The sequence below is a fragment of the Hemitrygon akajei genome, chromosome 15, assembly GCF_048418815.1.
Source record: "Hemitrygon akajei chromosome 15, sHemAka1.3, whole genome shotgun sequence".
Lineage (NCBI taxonomy): Eukaryota > Metazoa > Chordata > Chondrichthyes > Myliobatiformes > Dasyatidae > Hemitrygon > Hemitrygon akajei.
Window position 1 is genome coordinate 6550961 of NC_133138.1, and position 19742 is coordinate 6570702.

Sequence of the window (19742 nt, forward strand, 5' to 3'; positions counted from 1 at the left end):
CACATCTCAGAAAGGATGTGTTGTCATTGGAGATGGTCCACAGGAAGTTCATGAGGATGATTCTGTGAATGAAGGGGTTAACATATGAGGAGCATTTGGTAGCTTTGGGCCTGTACTCACTGGAATTTAGAAGAATGCAGGGAGATCTCATTGAAACCTACTGAACGTTGAAAGGACTCGATAAGGTGCACTAGATATGGTGGGGGTGTCCAGAACTAGAGGACACGGCCTGAAAATTGAGGGGCAACTTCTTAGATCAGAGATAAGGAGGAATTTTTTTTAGCCAGACAGTAGTGAATCTGTGGAATGCTCTGTCACAGACTGTGGTGAAGGTCAAGTCTGTGTGTATATTTAAGGCAGAAGTTGATCGTTTCCTGATCGGTCAGGACATCAAAGGATATGGTGAGAAGGCAGGTGTATGGGATTGAGTGGGATCCAGGATCAGCCATGATGGAATGGCAGAGCAGACTCGATGGGCTGAATGGCCCAATTCTGCTCCTATGTCTTGTGGTGACGACTTGCTGAATGCAAAGAAAGCAAGCAAAACTATAAATTACTGCATTAATCACACTTTTTTCCCGCATATGATCATTGCAATCAACATTCCTTCTGGAGCTGAGCATGTGAGCCGCCTGTTGACCGGGCATTTTTGTGGTGTGAATTGAAGTCACCCTCCTCATTCCTCCTCATCTCTGTTCTAAATGGATGTCCCTCTATTCTGAAGCTGTGCCCTCTGGTCCTAGATTCCCTCACTAGAGGAAACATCCTCTCCACAGCTACTCTATTTGATACTCGGTAGGTAGGCATGGAGAGTTTTCTGTTGTGTTGGTCCAGGATGGGGACCCCTCACCCCTCCGTAAGTATGCAGTGTATTTCTTGGTTAGCGGTGAGAAGATTCTGGTGTCTGCGAGTGTTGGGGACATCCACTAACCCTGTGTTTCGTCCCTCCCACAGGTCCCCAGGGTGCCAGCGAGCAGGAGACAGAAGGGGCTCAGCTCCAGAGCCAGAAGATTGCCACCCAGCCCACCCCCCCGCCTGGCCTCAGCTCCAAGGGGGTCCTGCTGTTCAACCGCCGCAAGCAGAGGGTGGACGAGCTCACCCTGGGCGGCCCTAGGGCCGGCAGGCCGCTGGATGGAGACGCCGGCCAACCCAAGGCCCGTGTAGCCGACGAAGAGGCTGCCGTGCCTTACTTCGAGCAGCGGGCCAGCATGGAGGAGGAGGAGGAGCTGAAAGAAGTGGCAGCTGAGGCCGAGGCAGCTGTGCAGATGGAGAACCGCCAGTCTGAAACAGGGCCTGAGGCCCCTGTGGCTCCAGTGAGACCGCCACCTGCTCAGGTCTACTTGGAGATGCCTGTCGAGGCCCGGAGGGACGTCGAGGCCCGGAGGGATGCCGAGGCCTCAAGCTTTGCTCGACCTCCTCTGCCAAACCCACCATTGACACTCGGCCGAACGGGCATCCTGGAACAATCGAGGATACGCAAGCCTGGCTGGAAGCCAATGTTCACTTTCCATGAGAGGCCAAGGCTAGCGCCCAACCCTGAGCTGCTGTCGTTGGTCCACGGCACTGACGTGCAGCGCAAAGCTGAGGGAGGAGGCAGAGGGGAAGTTGGAGGAGATGAAGGCCTGGGCCTGGGTGCTGAAGCCTGCATGCTAGCACAGGCCAAAGGCCCAGCTGCAGCTCCGGCCCTGAGCCCGGCCGTCACCGCGGGTGAGGAGCGGCCGTCACCCGAATGGGCCTCATGCCTGAAGCCACCCGAGCTGCGGCCTCACCGCAGGCCCATCACCACTCCACATGGCCTGGCTGAGGTGCGGGGCAAAGGGGCCGAGCTGTTTGCCCGGCGCCAAACACGGATGGAACGCTTTACGCTGGAAGCCCCAACCCCACCTCCACGGCCTCCCTCACCCACTGCCTCACTGCCCGCTGGCTGGAAGTGCAGCACCAAGCCCGAGGCCTCAGCCTGTGACATCAAGGCTGCCCCCCCATTAGGCCGCCGCCACCTCAGCTCGGCCTCCTTTGTCATCTCGCCTCCACCCGTAGCCACAGGCGCTAAACTCAACTCAAAGCCATCGCCTCCTCCTCCGACTGCCGCTAAGCCACAACGCCCGAGGCTTAATGGGTTCACTACCAGCGAAAACCGAAGACAGGAGTTCCAGCCAGTGCATGCCTCCTCTCCTGACAGAGCCACGCTACCACCAGCTGCCCCCAGGTCCTCAGAAGCAACACAGGCCCCACGGCCCACCTTCTCGGCACGGAGAGCCGGACTCGAGGCCCAGGTGTGGAGGCCCTGTGGCCTGTCTCTCTGAAAGGGGACGTTAATAGCGTGCACACGTTCCCGTGGGGTGTAGGAAGGGAAGGCATCCATCTGAGGAAGGGGGTGGAGGTTTACGTACCCAATGGAGTAGAGTTTGGAGAACGTGCGTACACAGTGCCAGCCCGAACTGTGGGTGTCCCAAAGTGACAATGGAGCAGTAGGCCCCACCCTGGCCTCAGCCCTCCCTCTGGAGGCAGGCCATCCCCTCCTTCTCCCATCTTCTTCCCCTCCTCCCTCTGCGCTCTCTCCTCCTCTCATCTTCCCCTCCTCCTTTCCACCCCTCCCCTCCCTCTCACAGGTGTGCATGTGTACCTCACACACATTATCTCCTCATGCTCAGGCCCATGCTCTTCGCATCCCCCCCATGGTTGTAAAGTGGAGGTTAATAGGTTCTTTGTTCATAAGGGTATCGAAGGTTATGGGGAGAAGGCAGGAGAATCTCCCCTCCTCCATCTGCCTATCATCCCCCCCCTCAAGTGGATCCACCCATCACCTCCCAGCCTCTGTCACTATTCCCACTTCTCCCCTCCTCCATCTGCCTATCAACCCATCACCTCCCAGCTGTTCCCCCAATCACTTTATACTGACTATCTTTCCACTTTCAGTCTCGGTATGGAACATCGACTGTCTATTTCCCTCCATTGATGCGGCCTAAAGAAGGGTATCAGTCCGAAATGGTGACTGTCCTCTTTTCCAAGGATGCTGCCTGGCCTGCTGAGTTCCCTCAGCATAAGTTGTTCCACCTTTTCCCCTCATCACCTCACACGGGCTCTCCCTGCTCTTTCAGTGCTGATTGAGGCTCTCGGCTCTCAGTGTCCCCCGTGGATGCCCCGCGACCTGCTGAGTTCAACCAGCAGATTGTGTGTTGCCCCACATTCCAGAGCCTGCCGTCTCTTGTGAAGCCACTGCTCTGTCCCAGCCTGCCTGTTCTCCCACCCCTCCCTTCTGCATATCTGCCGCCACCACCCCCCCAGAAATTTCCTTTCGAGGCTTCCACATAAAGAAATTTTAAAACAAGATCATCTTTATTTGTCACGTGTACGTGGAGTGAAATATGCCCCCAGTGTTGACAAATTTTCGTTGAAGGAGCGCCACTGTAGTGCGGCGGCCAGCTTGGGGCATCAGAATTCGAGTTCAGTTCTGGCGTTCATTGTAAGAAAAGTTTATACGCTCCTTCCTGTATATGTGAGGGTTTCCTGCAGTTTCCTCTCACAAAGGCATACCAGCTAGTGGGTTAATTGGCCATTGTAAATTGTCCTGTGATTAGACTGGGGTTACTGGGCGGTGATGCTCGAAGGGCCGACCAACACAGTCCAAGGATGTGCTGCTGGGCTTCACCGAGCTTCCAGCGCCAACAAAGCTTGCCCGCAGCTCACTGACCCTAACCCTACATCTTTGGAATGTGGGATCTCTAACCATAGTGAGCTTATTTTACACTGACTGAAATGGGAAGGACGGTGTGCAGGAGTCATAGAGCCAAACAGCACAGAAACAGGCCCACCTGGTCCATCCCAACCAAACACAAAGTGCACTGCAGATGCTGCGGTCAAATCCAGACGTACAAACAAGCTGGATGAACTCAGCAGGTTGGGCAGCATCCATTGAAAATCCCATCCCAACCAAACTGGCCATCTCAGCTGCATTTTGCTCAGGATTACCAACCTGGGGTTCATGGACTCATCGGCCAATGGTATTGGTTCATGATATAAAAAAGGTTGGGAACCTCTGGTCCGAACCTTTCCAGTCCATGTACCAATTGATGTGCCTTTTAACCTTTCCTATCTGTGTACCTGTCCAAACACCCTTTAACCTTTCCTATCTGTGTACCTGTCCAGACACCCTTTAACCTTTCCTATCTGTGTACCTGTCCAGACACCCTTTAACCTTTCCTATCTGTGTACCTGTCCAAACACCCTTTAACCTTTCCTATCTGTGTACTTGTCCAAACACCCTTTAACCTTTCCTATCTGTGTACCTGTCCAGACACCCTTTAACCTTTCCTATCTGTGTACCTGTCCAGACACCCTTTAACCTTTCCTATCTGTGTACCTGTCCAAACACCCTTTAACCTTTCCTATCTGTGTACTTGTCCAAACACCCTTTAACCTTTCCTATCTGTGTACCTGTCCAGACACCCTTTAACCTTTCCTATCTGTGTACCTGTCCAAACACCCTTTAACCTTTCCTATCTGTGTACCTGTCCAGACACCCTTTAACCTTTCCTATCTGTGTACCTGTCCAAACACCCTTTAACCTTTCCTATCTGTGTAACTGTCCAAACACCCTTTAACCTTTCCTATCTGTGTACCTGTCCAGACACCCTTTAACCTTTCCTATCTGTGTACCTGTCCAAACACCCTTTAACCTTTCCTATCTGTGTACCTGTCCAGACACCCTTTAACCTTTCATATCTGTGTACCTGTCCAGACACCCTTTAACCTTTCCTATCTGTGTACCTGTCCAAACACTCTTTAACCTTTCCTATCTGTGTACCTGTCCAGACACCCTTTAATATTATGATACCTGCCTCAACCACCTTTTCTGGCAGCTCGTTCCAGATACCTATCACCATCTGTGTGAAAAAGTTGCCCCTTAAAACCCTTTTAAATCTCTTCCTCTCTCACCTTAAACCCGTGTCCTCTCATCATACCACAGAAACGGGCCGTTCTAGTCCGTGCCAAACTGTTATTCTGCCAGGTCCCATCGACCCGCACCTGGACCACAGTTCTCCATATCCCCCCCATCCAGGTACTTACCCATATTTACAGCTTAAGACATCAGAGCAGAATTAGGTCGTTTAGCCCATCGAATCTGCTCCATCATTTCATCATACTGATCCATTTCTCCCTCAACCCCAATCTCCTGCCCTCTCTCCATAAGCTTTCACACCCTGACTAATCACGAATCTATCAACCTCTGTCTTAAATACACCCAGCGACGTGGCCTCCACAGCCAACTGTGACAACAAATTCCACAGATTCACCACCCTCTGGCTAAGGAAATTCCACCTCATCTGTGAACAAAATGGATGTCCCTCTATTCAGAGGCTGAGCCCTCTGAAACCAGGAGAATGGGGGTGAGAGAATATTTGGTTCCCTTTACCTGTGGAAAAGACTGTACACACTCATCCCATCCAAACCCTTGTGGTTTCATCTTCCCTTTGTGAGGCCACCCCTCTGTCTACAAGGAATAACGTCCTACCCTGCTCAGCTTCTCCCACCATCTCCATCCGTCAAGTCCCGGCAACATCCTCATCGATCTCCCCTGTGGCCTTTCGACCTCCGTGTCATCTCTGCTGTAGCAAGGTGACACAGACTCCAGTGTGAGCGACAGGGTTTCATGTTTGGGCCAGTGAGAGGATGGGGTGGGGGCTTCGCAGGTGGCTAGCACTAAGGTATGAGCAAGGTTTGGGATCCCACCTGCTCAGGATCTGGAACTTGTAGCTGTCTGCAGTCATCATGACCCTGGAGTAAATGTATTTCTGCTTGACTTGCTGGGTAATCCACTCTGCTAAAACCCCTTCTTCTTGCTTTTTATTCTCTTTCTGTAATTTATTGAATATTTTGCAATGAACTGTGATTCTGTTCCTCTTGGGTTCTTTACTAGTCAGGGCGCCAGAGGTTACGGAGAGGAGATAGGAGAACGGGGTTGGGGAGGATGATAAATCAGCCATGATGGAACGGCTCGGTGAGCCGAATGGCCTAATTCTAAGCCTATGGCTTGTGGCCTTATCGGTTTCTGCTGTAATCTATAAATTCTACTGTACCTCATATGGATTGTACTCTGCACTTTAATAAAGCTATTTCTTTCAATCTCTCTCTCTTTTGCTCTCTCTCCTCTTCATGTCTGTCAGCCTCATTCACATCCTAATGATTTTTACTCCACAAGCTCTCTCTCTCTCTCTCTCTCTCTCTCTCTCTCTCTCTCGCTCACTATCACATTCACTTTCCACAGTGACTTTGCAATACAAAATGAAAAGATATCAAGGACAGGGGATGAGGGAGAAGACTGGTGGTTGTGGGTGAGGTACAGAATCAGTTTTAATATCCAATATGGCGCTGGTGAACGTGGCGACCTTCCACGGGCTGCTGTAGTACATGCTGTGAAATATGTTTATTTGTGGCAGGAATACATTGCAATACATAATTTAAAAATCTATAAGTTACAATAAGAAAGATGTATAAAGTTAAATTATAACTGGAAAAAGAGAGCAAGAAAAAAAATAGTGAGCTAGTGTACGTGGGTCCTTTGTCCATTCAGAAATTTGACAGTAGAGGGGAAGAAGCTGTTCCTGAAACATTGAGTGTGTGTCTTCAGGCTCCTCACCCTGATGGTATCAATGAGAAGAGGGCTTGTCCTGAGTGATGGGGGTCCGTAATGATGGATGCCGCCTTTTTGAAGACACTAGTACAGTAGTTACTGTTCTCTCTACTCACCAAGGAGAAATAAGGACTGGGTGGTAAAACCACGGATGTGAAAGGTCAGTTTCAAATTGGTAAATTGGTTTATTATTGACACACGTACCGAGATGCAGTGAGAAACCTGTCTCGCACTCTGCTCATACAGATCAGATCATTACACACTCATTGAGGTAGAACAAGGTCAATCAATAACAGAATGCAGAATAAAGTGTCACAGTTACAGAGAAAGTGCAGTGCAGGCAGACAATAAGGTGTGAGGTCATAATGAGGTAGATTGTGAGGGCAAGAGTCCATCTTGTCACTCAATAGTTTTACAACATCAAGGTCATAACCAGGTCAAGTGCGTGTGTCTCTTCAAACACCTGTAGCTCCTCTCTGATGGTATTAATGAGAAGAGGACGTCCTGGATGGTGAGGGTCCTTCATGATTGATGCCACCTTCTTGAGGCATCTCATTTTGAAGATGCCCTCGATGGTGGGGAGACTGGTGCCCATGATGGAGCTGGCTGAGTTTACAGCCCTCTGCAGCTGGTTCCGATCCTGTGCAGTGTCCCCTCCACACCAGACGGTGATGCAGCCGGTTGGAATGCTCTCCATGGTGCCCTTGTAGAAATCTGTTGGGGTATTTGGTATCGTACCAAATGCTCTTCAACTCCTGATGAAAGAGAGCTGTTTGCTGTGGTTTGGTGCTCAGGAAGATTGTATGTAAAGCTAGACAGAGGTCACAGGAAAATCACAAAGGAAATGTATTATCAAAGTATGTAGGGCTTTGACCAGTGGCCAATCCAGATATCGGAAGTCTGGAGAGGAAGGGACTTCAATCAGGTCCACAGCCCGAGGGTAAAGGAGGGCAGGGGCAAGTGCAGCAGCTGTCGGCAGAGTGGAATTAGTCAGAGTCGTGATCTTAAGGCTTTAGCTCTTAAGGAAAGAGAAAGTAAAGAAAAGGTCCAACTTTTTTCCTTCTATACATCTGCTCAGCTCAAACAGTAGAGATGCCAGGCAGGATAGTGGGATACTTCTCTGGTGGGATGTGGGCAGTCAGAGAGACCTCCAATGTCCCTGATCACTACAACTGTGAAAACTGCTTCCAGCTGCAGCTTCTGACAAACCGCATTAGGGAGCTGGAGCTGGAACTGGATGAACTCCAGATCATTCGGGAGGCTGAAGAGGTGATAAATTTGACACATAGAGAGGTAGTTACACCCAAGGTGCAGGACACAGGGAACTGGGTGACAGTCAGGAAGGGGAAAGGGGTTAAGGAGTCCGTGCAGAGTACCGCTGTGGCCATCCCTCTTAACAACAGGTAAGAACGAGATTCTCAGATGGGATGTTGCCTCCCATGTGCCAGGGTCTGGGATATCTCGGACTGAGTCCTCAGCATCCTTAAGTAGGAGGGTTAACATGGTCTATGTAGGTACCAATGACAAGAGTTTGACGAGTGATGAGGTTCTGCATAGGGAGTTCAGGCAGTTAGGTGCTAAGTTAAAGGCCAGGATGTCCAGCATTGTGATCTCAGGATTGCTACGTACCATGTGCTAGTGAGGCCAGAAATAGGAAGATTGTCCAGTTTAAATCATGACTAAGGTGTAGGAGGGAGGGCATAAGATTTTCAGATCGTTGGTCTCCCATCCAGGGAGGGTGGGACCAGGAAGGGATGGTTTGCACCTGAACTTGAGGGGGACTAATATCCTAGTGGGATGATTTGTTAATGCTGCACGGTGGGGTTTAAACTAGAGTTGCAGGGGGATGGGAACCAGAGTGCCAGAACAGTTAGTGGAGAGGTTGTGAAGGCAAATGTTGGTAAGACTTCAGACAAAGTTGGGAATCAAAAGGTTGAGCATGGTGCGACTGGCATCCTGAGCTGCCTGTATCTCAATGCAAGAAGTATCGTAGGAAAGGCAGATAATAGTGCTGAGGATGAGGTAGTTGGTTCATAAACAGGGGCAATGTATAGTGAGGAGAGGCTGTTGATAGGGCAAATTTGCAGTCAACAGGATGAGTTGCAATGTAAAAGGTAGACAAAATTGAAAAGGGTGAATACAGGACTGTAACTGAATGCTTACAGCATGCAGAATAAGGTACAGAACTTGTAGCATAGTTAAAGATTGGCAGCTATGATGTTGTAGGCATCAGTGAGTCATGGCTGAAAGTTTGTAGCTAGGAACTTATCAGTCGAGGATTCACATTGTATCGAATGGATAGGCAGGAAGGCAGAGGGGGCAGCGTTTCTTGGTTGGTAAAAAATGAAATCAAATCATTAGTAAGCGGTGACGGGTCGGAAAATCAGGTTGGTGCTGGATTACAAGAAGGGGAATTTCTAGAGAGCCTACAAGATGACTTTTTAAGAGCAGCACGTGGTTGAGCCCACTAGGGGATCGGCTATTCTGGATTGGGTGTTGTGCAATGAACCGGAATTGATCAGAGAGCTTAAGGTAAAAGGATCTTTAGGGGAAAGTGATCATAATATGATCAAATTCATATTGAAATTTGAGAAGGAGAAGCTGAAGTCAGATGTATCAGTATTAGTGGAGTAAAGGGAATTACAGAGGCATGAGAGAGGAGTTGGCCAGAGTTTATTGGAAAAGAACACTGGCAGGGATGACGGCAGAGCAGAAATGGCTGGAATTCCTGGAAGCAATTCGGAAGACACAGGATATATACATCTCAAAGAGGAAGAAGTATTCTAAAAGAAAGATGACACAACCGTGGCTGACAAGAGAAGTCAAAGCCAACATAAAAGCCAGAGAGGGCATTTAATAGAGTAAAAATTAGTGGGAAGTTCGAGGATTGCGAAGCTTTTAAAAATCAACAAAAGGGAACTAAAAGTCATTAAAAAGGGAAATATGGAATATGAAAGTAAGTTGACTAATAATATTAAAGATGATACCAAAAGTTTCTTCAGATACATAAGGTGCAAAAGAAAGGTGAGAGTGGACATCAGACCACTGGAAAGTGATGCTGAAGAGGTAGTAATGGGGGGACGAGGAAATGGTGGACAAACTGAATAAGTATTTTGCATCAGTCTTCACTGTGGAAGACACGAGCAGTCTGGTGGATGTTCCAAGTGTCAGGGCGTGAAGTGTGTGAAGTTACCAGAATTAGACAGAAGGTGCCTGGAAAACTGAAAGGTCTGAAGGTAAATAAGTCACCTGGACCAGGTGGTTTACACTCCAGATTTCTGAAAAAGGTGGCTGAAGGGATTGTGGCGGCATTAATAATGATCTTTCAAGAATCACTAGATTCTGGAATGGTTCTAGAAGACTGGAAAATTGCAAATGTCACTCAACTCTTCAAGAAGGGAGAAAGGCTGAAGAAAGGAAACTATAGGCTAGTTAGTCTGACCTCAGTGGTTGAGAAGATGTTGGAGTCGATTATTAAGGATGAACTCTCAGGGACTTGGAGGCACATGATAAAATAGGCCATAGTCAGCATGTCTTCCTCAAGGGAAAATCTTGCCTGACAAATCTGTTGGAATTCTTTAAAGAAATAACAAGCAGGATAGACAAAGAAGAATCAGACCTTTGACAAGGTGCCACACATGAGGCTGCTTAACAAGCTATGAGCAGGAAAGATCCTGGCATGGATAAAGCAGTGGCTGATTGGCAGGAGGTAAAGACTGGGAATAAAAGGAGCCTTTTCTGGTTGGCTGCCGGTGACTAGGGGTGTTCCACAGGGGTCTGTGTTGGGACAGATTCTTTTTACATTATATGTCCATGATTTGGATGATGGTGAGGCCTCACCTGGAGTATTGTGAGCAGGCTTGGGCCCCATATCTTAGAAAGGATTTGCTGAAACTGGAGACGGTTCACAAAAATGATTCCACTTTTGAACAGTTTGTCATATGCGAGCGCTTGATGACTCTGGACCTGTATTCTCTAGAATTCAGAAGAATGAGGAGTGACCTCATTGATTCTTTTGAATGGTGAAACGCCCTGATAGAGTGGATGTGGAGAGGTTGTCTCCTGTGGTGGGAGAATCTAAGACCAGAGGACACAGCCTCAGAATAGAGGGGCATCCTTTTAGAACAGAGATGAGGAGGAATTTCTTCAGCCAGAGGGTGGTGAATCTGTGGAATTCTTTGCCACAGATGGTTGTGGAGGCCAGGTCTTTATCTGTATTTAAAGCAGAGGTTGCTAGATTATTGATTGGTCAGGGCATGAAGGGATAAGCGGAGAAGGCAGGAGATTGGAGTTGAGAGGAAAATTGGATTAGCCATGATGAAGTGGCAGAGCAGATTCAATGGGCTAAATGGCCTAATTCTTCTATATCTTATGGTCTTACATATATGTCACCATATACAACCTTAAGATATGTTTTCTTGCAGGCGTAAATTTAAGAACCACAATAGAATCAGTGAAAGACTGCATCCACCAGGACAAACAACCAATGTGCAAAGGACAACAAATTGTGCAAATACAAAAAATAATAATAACTAATAGCTAATAACTAGTAACTAATCGAGAACATGAGATGAAGAGTCCTTGAAATTGAGTCCATGGGTTGTGGGAACAGTTCAGTGATGGGGTGAGTGTAACTGAGTGAAGATATCTCTCTGGTTCAAGAGCCTGATGGTTGAGGGGTAATAACTGTTCCTGAACCTGGTGGTGTGGGTCCTGAGGCTCCTGTACCTCCTTCCTGATGGTTGAGGGGTAATGACTGTTGCTGAACCCGGTGGTGTGGGTCCTGAGGCTCCTGTACCTCCTTCCTGATGGTTGAGGGGTAATGACTGTTGCTGAACCCGGTGGTGTGGGTCCTGAACTTCCCGTATCTTCTTCCCAATGGCAACAGCAAGAAGAAACCTATCCATTTGTCCATTTTAGACTGAGTGGTGAGACCCTCGGTATCCTCTCCCACACTGAACAGTGGGTGCAGTCACGGCTAAACCCATTAAGGGCTGAGACTGTAAGATATCAAGCAAGAAAGTGGAGTTGGGTGGCAACTCGTGCACTTATTTACAAATCCTTGAAAGAAGAGCTAAAGTTAATCATTGGCTCTGGAAAGCCTGTCAGAACATCCTGACTGACCAATTGTAACCTCCACGTTCATAAAACATTCAGCCGATGGTGTAATGACATTTGCACTTGACTGCAAGGCTAGTGGTCTTGGGTTCGAATCTGGCTGGCTCCTTACAGCTTTCCATCCGTGCTGGGTTGAGTGTCGAGGTAGCAACTCGGCCTCATAAAAAAACAGACAAAAGTACTACAGAAACGGCAAGATTGCCACCTGACGTGCCACAAGTGTGGACTGGAACAACAACAACAACAATTCATAGAACACAGAACACTGCAGCCCTTCAGCCCACAATGTAGCGCTGACCTTTTAACCTACTCCAAGAAAAATCTAACCCTTCCCTCCAACATAGCTCTCCATTTTTCTATCACCCATGTGCCTATCTAAGAGTCTCTTAAATGTCCGGAATGTATCTGCCTCTATCACCACCCCTGGCAGGGTGTTCCACACACCCACCACTCTCTGTGTTTTAAAAAAAAACTTATCTCTGACATTCCCTCTATACTTTCCTCCAATCCCCTTAAAATTTTGCCATTTATGTATATTAGCCATTTCCGCCATGGCAAAAGGTCTCTGGCTAGCCACTCGATCTATACCTCTTTTCATCTTGTACACATCTGTCAACTTTCATCCTCCCCACTCCAAAGAGGAAAGCCCGAGCTCACTCAATCTTTTCTCATACGACATGCTCTCTAATCCAGGCAGCATCCTGGTCAATCTCCTCTGCTACCTCTCTAATCCAGGCAGCATCCTGGTAAATCTCCTCTGCACCCTCTCTAATCCAGGCAGCATCCTGGTAAATCTCCTCTGCACCCTCTCTAATCCAGGCAGCATCCTGGTGAATCTCCTCTGCACCCTCTCTAATCCAGGCAGCATCCTGGTAAATCTCCTCTGCACCCTCTCTAATCCAGGCAACATCCTGGCGAATCTCCTCTGCACCCTCTCTAATCCAGGCAGCATCCTGGTGAATCTCCTCTGCACCCTCTCTAATCCAGGCAGCATCCTGGTAAATCTCCTCTGCACCCTCTCTAATCCAGGCAGCATCCTGGTGAATCTCCTCTGCACCCTCTCTAATCCAGGCAGCATCATGGTAAATCTCCTCTGCACCCTCTCTAATCCAGGCAGCATCCTGGTAAATCTCCTCTGCCCCCTGTCTAAGCTTCCTCATCCTTCCTATAATGAGGTGACCAGAACTGAACTCAATATTCCCAGTGTGGTCTAACCAGGGTGTTATAGAGCTGCAACATTACCTCACGGCCTTGAACCCATTCCCCTAACTAACAGAGGCCAATGCAACATACACCTTCTTAACCACCCTGTCAAATTGCACTGCAACTTTGGGTATCAATTGATGTGGACTCCAGGATTCCTCTGTTCCTCCACAGGGTTAATTCTACCATTAACCCTGCACCCTGCCTTCAAGTTTGACCTTCCAAAGTGACTAACTTCACATTTTTCTGGATTAAATATACAGTTAGATATGTGTGGAGTGATATTGGAGTGATGTTTGGACATTCAAATCAGCGTGGGTCCTATACAGAGAATAGCAAGGTGCTGACGTATGGTGCAGAACAGAGGGACCTGGGAGTACTATGCCAGTGCAGAGTTTGCTGGGAGCAGCCACAAAGCAGACAGGGTAGTGAAGAAGGCTTTTAACGTGCTGGCCTACGTCAGTCAGGGCATTGAATTTAGTTGTTGGGACATTGTGTTGTGGTTGTATACATCATTGGTAAGGTCACAGTTGGAGTATTGTGTATAGTTTTAGCCACCCTGTTACAGAAAATACGTTGTAAATCTGGGGAGGGTTTACAGAGGCCAGAGAACCTGCTGACTGGTGAGCTTTGGATCACCTGGGGAAACTCACACAGTCACAGGGAGAGCATGCAAACTCCACAGAGGACAGCACCAGAGGTCAGGATTGAACCAGGCTGTGAGGCAGTGGCTCTAGGTACATTAATGATTTTAATGATCCAGTCTCTGAAATTTAAACAAAGATAATTGGCATGTAAGGTTTTTTTGAACCACACTCCCAAACAGTGGAAATCAATACTTAAGACTATAAGAGATACAGACTTGGTTGGCACTTTTAAACAGTAGCTCAAAACCTATTTATTTAACCTTGCTTTTAACAAACATCTTTTTGTCTTTTATTTTCAAGTTTGCACTTTATCCTATTGTAAATTGTGTCCAGTGTCCAAAGCACTTTGAACTACATCATTTGTATAAAAATGCTCTATAATTAAGTTATTATTTTCAAATGTAGATGTGATGAAGTTTGCTGATGATTCAAGAATTGATCATGTGGTTGACAGTGAGGGATAGCTTTAGACCAGGGGTTCCCACCCTGGGGTCCTTGGTCAATGGTAAGGGTCTGTGGGATACAAAAGGTTGGGAACCACTGCTTTAGACTTCAGCGGGGTATTGATGGTCTGATGAGCTGGGCAGAGAGGTGGCAAATGAAGTTTAATTCAGTGCCGTGTAGGGTGGTGAAATAGGCTTAACATGGATGTACAATAAATGGGAGGGTGTTGAGTAGTCATAGAACACTACAGCACAGAAACAGGCCCTTCAGCCCATTTAGTCCTTGCTGGACTATTATTCTGCCTAGTCCAATTGACCTGCACTTGGGCTATAACCCTCCATACCTCTCTCAACCATGTACCTGTCCAAACTTCCTTTAAAAGTTGAAATCAAACCCTTGTCCATCCCTTCAGTTGGCAGCTCATTCTACGTTCACAACACTCTCTGAGTGAAGATGTCCTCTTTTTAAGAAAGGAGGGAGGGAGAAAACAGAGAACTATCGACCTGTCAGCCTGACATCGGTGATGGGTAAGATGCTAGAGTCCATTATTAAGGATGAAATAGTGGCATATCTAGATAGCAGTGATAGGATTGGGCTGAGCCAGCATGGATTTACCAAGGGTAAATCATGCTTGACTAATCTGTTGGAGTTTTTCGAGGATGTAACCAGGAAGTTAGACGGGAGAGATCCAGTGGAGTAGCTCGATTTTCAAAAGGTATTTGATAAGGTCCCACATAGGAGATTGGTGGGTAAAATTAAAGCTCATGGCATTTGGGGGGAAGACATTGAAATGGATAGAAAACTGGTTGGCAGATAGAAAGCAAAGGGTAGCGGTGAATGGGTGTTTCTTGGAATGGCATGTGGTGACTAGTGGGGTGCCACAGGGCTCGGTATTGGGACCACAGTTGTTTACAATTTACGTCAACGATTTAGATGAAGGCATTGGGAATAACATCAGCAAATTTGCTGATGATACTAAGCTGGGTGGCAGTGTGACATGTGATGAGGATGTTAGGAGAATTCAGGGTGACTTGGATAGGCTGGGTGAGTGGGCAGATACTTGGCAGATGACGTTTAATGTGAATAAGCGTGAGGTTATCTACTTTGGGAGTAAGAACAGGAAGGCAGAATATTATCTGAAGGGTGTAGAGTTAGGTAAGGGAGAAATACAAAGAGATCTAGGAGTCCTTGTTCATCAGTCACTGAAGGTGAATGAACAAGTGCAGCAGGCAGTGAAGAAGGCTAATGGAATGTTGGCCTTTATTACAAAGGGAATTGAGTACAAGAGCAAGGAAATCCTCTTGCATTTGTACAGAGCCCTGGTGAGACCACACCTGGAGTATTGTGTACAGTTTTGGTCTCCAGGGTTAAGGAAGGACATCCTGGCTGTAGAGGAAGTGCAGCGTAGATTCACGAGGTTAATTCCTGGGATGTCTGGACTGTCTTATGCAGAGAGGTTAGAGAGACTGGGCTTGTACACGCTGGAATTAAGGAGATTGAGAGGGGATCTGATTGAAACATATAAGATTATTAAGGGATTGGACAAGATAGAGGCAGGAAATATGTTCCAGATGCTGGGAGAGTCCAGTACCAGAGGGCATGGTTTGAGAATAAGGGATAGGTCATTTAGGACAGAGTTAAGGAAAAACTTCTTCTCCCAGAGAGTTGTGGGGGTCTGGAATGCACTGCCTCGGAAGGTAGTGGAGGCCAATTCTCTGGATGCTTTCAAGAAGGAGCTAGATAGGTATCTTATGGATAGGGGAATCAAGGGATATGGGGACAAGGCAGGAACCGGGTATTGATAGTAGATGATCAGCCATGATCTCAGAATGGCGGTGCAGGCTCAAAGGGCCGAATGGTCTATTTCTGCACCTATTGTCTATTGTCTATTAAATATTTCACCTTTCACCCTTAACTTATGAGCTCTAGTTCCAGTCTCATAGAACATAGAAATCTACAGCACATTACAGGCCCTTCAGCCCACAATGTTGTGCCGACCATGTAGCTTACTCTAGAAACTGCCTAGAATTTCCCCACCGCATAGCCCTCTATTTTTCTCAGCTCCATGTACCTATCCACGAGGCTCTTAAAAGACCCTGTTGTATCTGGCTCCACCACCATCAATGGCAGTGCATTCTACGCACCCACCACTCTGTGTGTGAAAAACTTAGCCCTGACATCCCCCTTGTACCTACTTCCAAGCACCTTAAAGCTCTATCCCCTCGTGTTAGCCATTTCAGCCCTGGGAAAAAGCCTTTGGCTATCCACACGATTAATGCCTCATCATCTTGTACACCATCATCTCAATAGACAATAGACAATAGGTGCAGAAATAGACCATTCGGCCCTTTGAGCCTGCACCGCCATTTTGAGATCATGGATGATCATCTACTATCAATACCCGGTTCCTGCCTTGTCCCCATATCCCTTGATTCCCCTATCCATAAGATACCTATCTAGCTCCTTCTTGAAAGCATCCAGAGAATTGGCCTTCACTGCCTTCCGAGGCAGTGCATTCCAGACCCCCACAACTCTCTGGGAGAAGAAGTTTTTCCTTAACTCTGTCCTAAATGACCTACCCCTTATTCTCAAACCATGCCCTCTGGTACTGGACTCTCCCAGCATCTGGAACATATTTCCTGCCTCTATCTTGTCCAATCCCTTAATAATCTTATATGTTGCAATCAGATCCCCTCTCAATCTCCTTAATTCCAGCGTGTACAAGCCCAGTCTCTCTGACCTCTCTGCGTAAGACAATCTGGACATCCCAGGAATTAACCTCGTGAATCTACGCTGCACTTCCTCTACAGCCAGGATGTCCTTCCTTAACCCTGGAGACCAAAACTGTACACAATACTCCAGGTGTGGTCTCACCAGGGCCCTGTACAAATGCAAGAGGATTTCCTTGCTCTTGTACTCAATTCCCTTTGTAATAAAGGCCAACATTCCATTAGCCTTCTTCACTGCCTGCTGCACTTGCTCATTCGCCTTCAGTGACTGATGAACAAGGACTCCTAGATCTCTTTGTATTTCTCCCTTACCTAACTTTACACCACTCAGATAATAATCTGCCTTCCTGTTCTTACTCCCAAAGTGGATAACCTCACACTTATTCACATTAAACGTCATCTGCCAAGTATCTGTCCACTCACCCAGCCTATCCAAGTCACCCTGAATTCTCCTAACATCCTCATCACATGTTACACTGCCACCCAGCTTAGTATCATCAGCAAACTTGCTGATGTTATACTCAATGCCTTCATCTAAATCGTTGACGTAAATCGTAAACAGCTGTGGTCCCAATACCGAGCCCTGTGGCACCCCACTAGTCACCATCTGCCAGTCCGAGAAACACCCATTCACCGTTACCCTTTGCTTTCTATCTGCCAACCAGTTTTCTATCCATGTCAATGTCTTCCCCCCAATGCCATGAGCTTTGATTTTACCCACCGATCTCCTATGTGGGACCTTATCGAATGCCTTCTGAAAATCGAGGTACACTACATCCACTGCATCCTTGTCTAACTTCCTGGTTACATCCTCGAAAAACTCCAATAGATTAGTCAAGCATGATTTACCCTTGGTAAATCCATGCTGGCTCGGCCCAATCCTATCACTGCTATCTAGATATGCCACTATTTCATCTTTAATAATGGACTCTAGCATCTTCCCCACTACTGATGTCAGGCTGACAGGTCGATAGTTCTCTGTTTTCTCCCTCCTTCCTTTCTTAAAAAGTGGGATAACATTAGCCATTCTCCAATCCTCAGGAACTGATCCTGAATCTCAGCCAAGCTCAGTGGAAAAGGCCAGCTTACATTTACCCTGTCTATACCCCTCACAGTTTTCTGTACTTCCAGCTACTGTGTGTTCTCCCCATTAACACATGGGTTTCCTCCGGGTGCTGCGTGCGGTTTCTTCCCACATTCTCAAGATCGGAATCAGAATCAGGTTTATTATCACTGGCATCTGATGTGAAATTTGTAAATTTGGCAGCAGCAGTTCAATGCAGTACATAATCTAGCAGAGAGAAGAAAATAATAATGATAAACAAGTAAATAAACTACATATATTGAATAGATTTTAAAAATGTGCAAAAACAGAAATGCTGTAACTGGGCAGCACAGTTGTGTTGGACCCAGAGGACCTGATACCAGTCTCTAAATCTAAAATCTGTTAAATCACCCCTCACTCTCCTACACCCCAGGGAATAAAGCCCTCAATCTTTCCCTATAACTCAAGTCTTCAAGTGCTGGCGACATCCTTGTCAATTTTCTCTGTACTATTTCAATCTTATTGGTATCTTTCCTGTTGGTAAGTGACCAGAACGGCACACAAAACCCCAATTTAGTGTGCAGGAGCTTGAAGCGTACATCCACAGATCTTTAAAGGGAGCAGCTCAGGCTTATCATGCCTGAAATCTGCCGTGGCAGCACTACAGAGCGATACATAAAATTACTATGAATTACAAAATAAATAAGGCAAAAGAAAGACAGGGATCATGTGTTCATGGATAGTTCAGAAATCTGATAACGGAGGGGAAGAGACTGTCCCTGGACCACTGAGTGTGGGTCTTCAGGCTCCTGTACCTCCTCCCTGACGGTCATAATGAGAAGAGGGAATTACCCAGATAAACCTCGAAGATCCTTGTCTTCAGCTTCCAGGGATCTATGCTCAAATTTTCTGCCTCTCTACCTCACTTATAGATTCTTGTTAAAATCAGAACAAGCCTTTGGTCACCAGCTTAAATATCTCCTCACAGGGCTCAGCCCCAGTGTTTGCTTGGCAGTAACAAGAAGAGTGCCAATAAGGTGGTTGAAAAACACACACAGTCCCTTCACTATCCGAGGCTGAGAATATCAGAGCAAGAAGGTTACCCTAGTTGGACATCAGCTTTGGCTCAACACACAGTTCTGGTCACCACACTACAGGAGATGAGGTTGATTAGAGAGGATGCAGAGGAGTTTTACAAGGATCTAATCAAGTCTGGAAAGAGGAAAGATTGGAGAGGCTGGGATTGTTTGGAATTGAGAGGGCTGAGGCAAGACCTAATGGAGTAGTGTAAAATTATGAGGGTGCAGGTGGAGAGAATGGCCAGATATGGGTGGAGAAATGGCAGCTGAAGTTTAATGTGAGGTGTTGCACTTCAATAGCAAAGAGACCTTGAGGTCCAAGTCCACAGCTTGCTGAATGTGGCCATAGAAGTTGAGAGGGTGATAAAGAAAGCACATGACATGCTTGTCTTCCTTAGTGCGAGGTGGGGGCATTGAGTATAAGAGTCAGGAGGTGGTGTTATGGCCAAACTTTGGGTGGGCTTTCACATGGAGTATTGTGTGCAATTCTGGTCAACCCGTTTACAGGAAGGACGTCGAGGCTTGGAGAGGCTGAAGAAGACATTTACCAGGATGCTGCCTGGATTGCGTATAGTTCTGCCGTCCCACTATAGGAAGGATGTCGAGGCTTTGGAGAGGGTGCAGAAGAGGTTCACCAGGATGTTGCCTGGATTAGAGGGCATATGAGGGGTTGGATAAACTTGGTTGTTTTCTCTGGAGTGGTGAGGCTGGGTGGAGATCTGGTAGAGGTCTAAGATACCGTGGAAAGCTGCTCTTGCATAGTGTTCAGATTGGATCTTTACACAGTATACTGAGGTAGAACAAGGTAGAACAATTACGAGGCAGAATGAAGTGTTCAGGATGGTG

General features: G+C 47.2%; 1 protein-coding gene and 1 long non-coding RNA gene across 5 annotated transcripts in view; one reads left to right on the forward strand and one right to left on the reverse strand.

Annotated features, from left to right (window-relative positions):
* Positions 1-19742, forward strand: part of LOC140739129 (synaptopodin) — a 121864-nt gene that overhangs the window by 92658 nt on the left and 9464 nt on the right. For all 3 annotated transcript variants that reach the window (XM_073067100.1, XM_073067103.1, XM_073067102.1), the window contains exon 3: positions 955-2273. In XM_073067100.1, coding sequence (XP_072923201.1) covers positions 955-2273 — 1319 coding nt within the window. The remainder of the gene's footprint in view (positions 1-954; positions 2274-19742) is intronic.
* Positions 4079-5037, reverse strand: LOC140739130 (uncharacterized). Of its 2 annotated transcripts, none has more exons than XR_012101567.1 (4): positions 4788-5037; positions 4603-4750; positions 4270-4565; positions 4079-4158 (listed from the first exon to the last, which is right to left on the reverse strand). It is a non-coding gene; the product is annotated as an uncharacterized lncRNA (long non-coding RNA). The 2 variants fall into 2 exon arrangements; XR_012101568.1 differs by having other exon boundaries at positions 4081-4158; positions 4603-4713.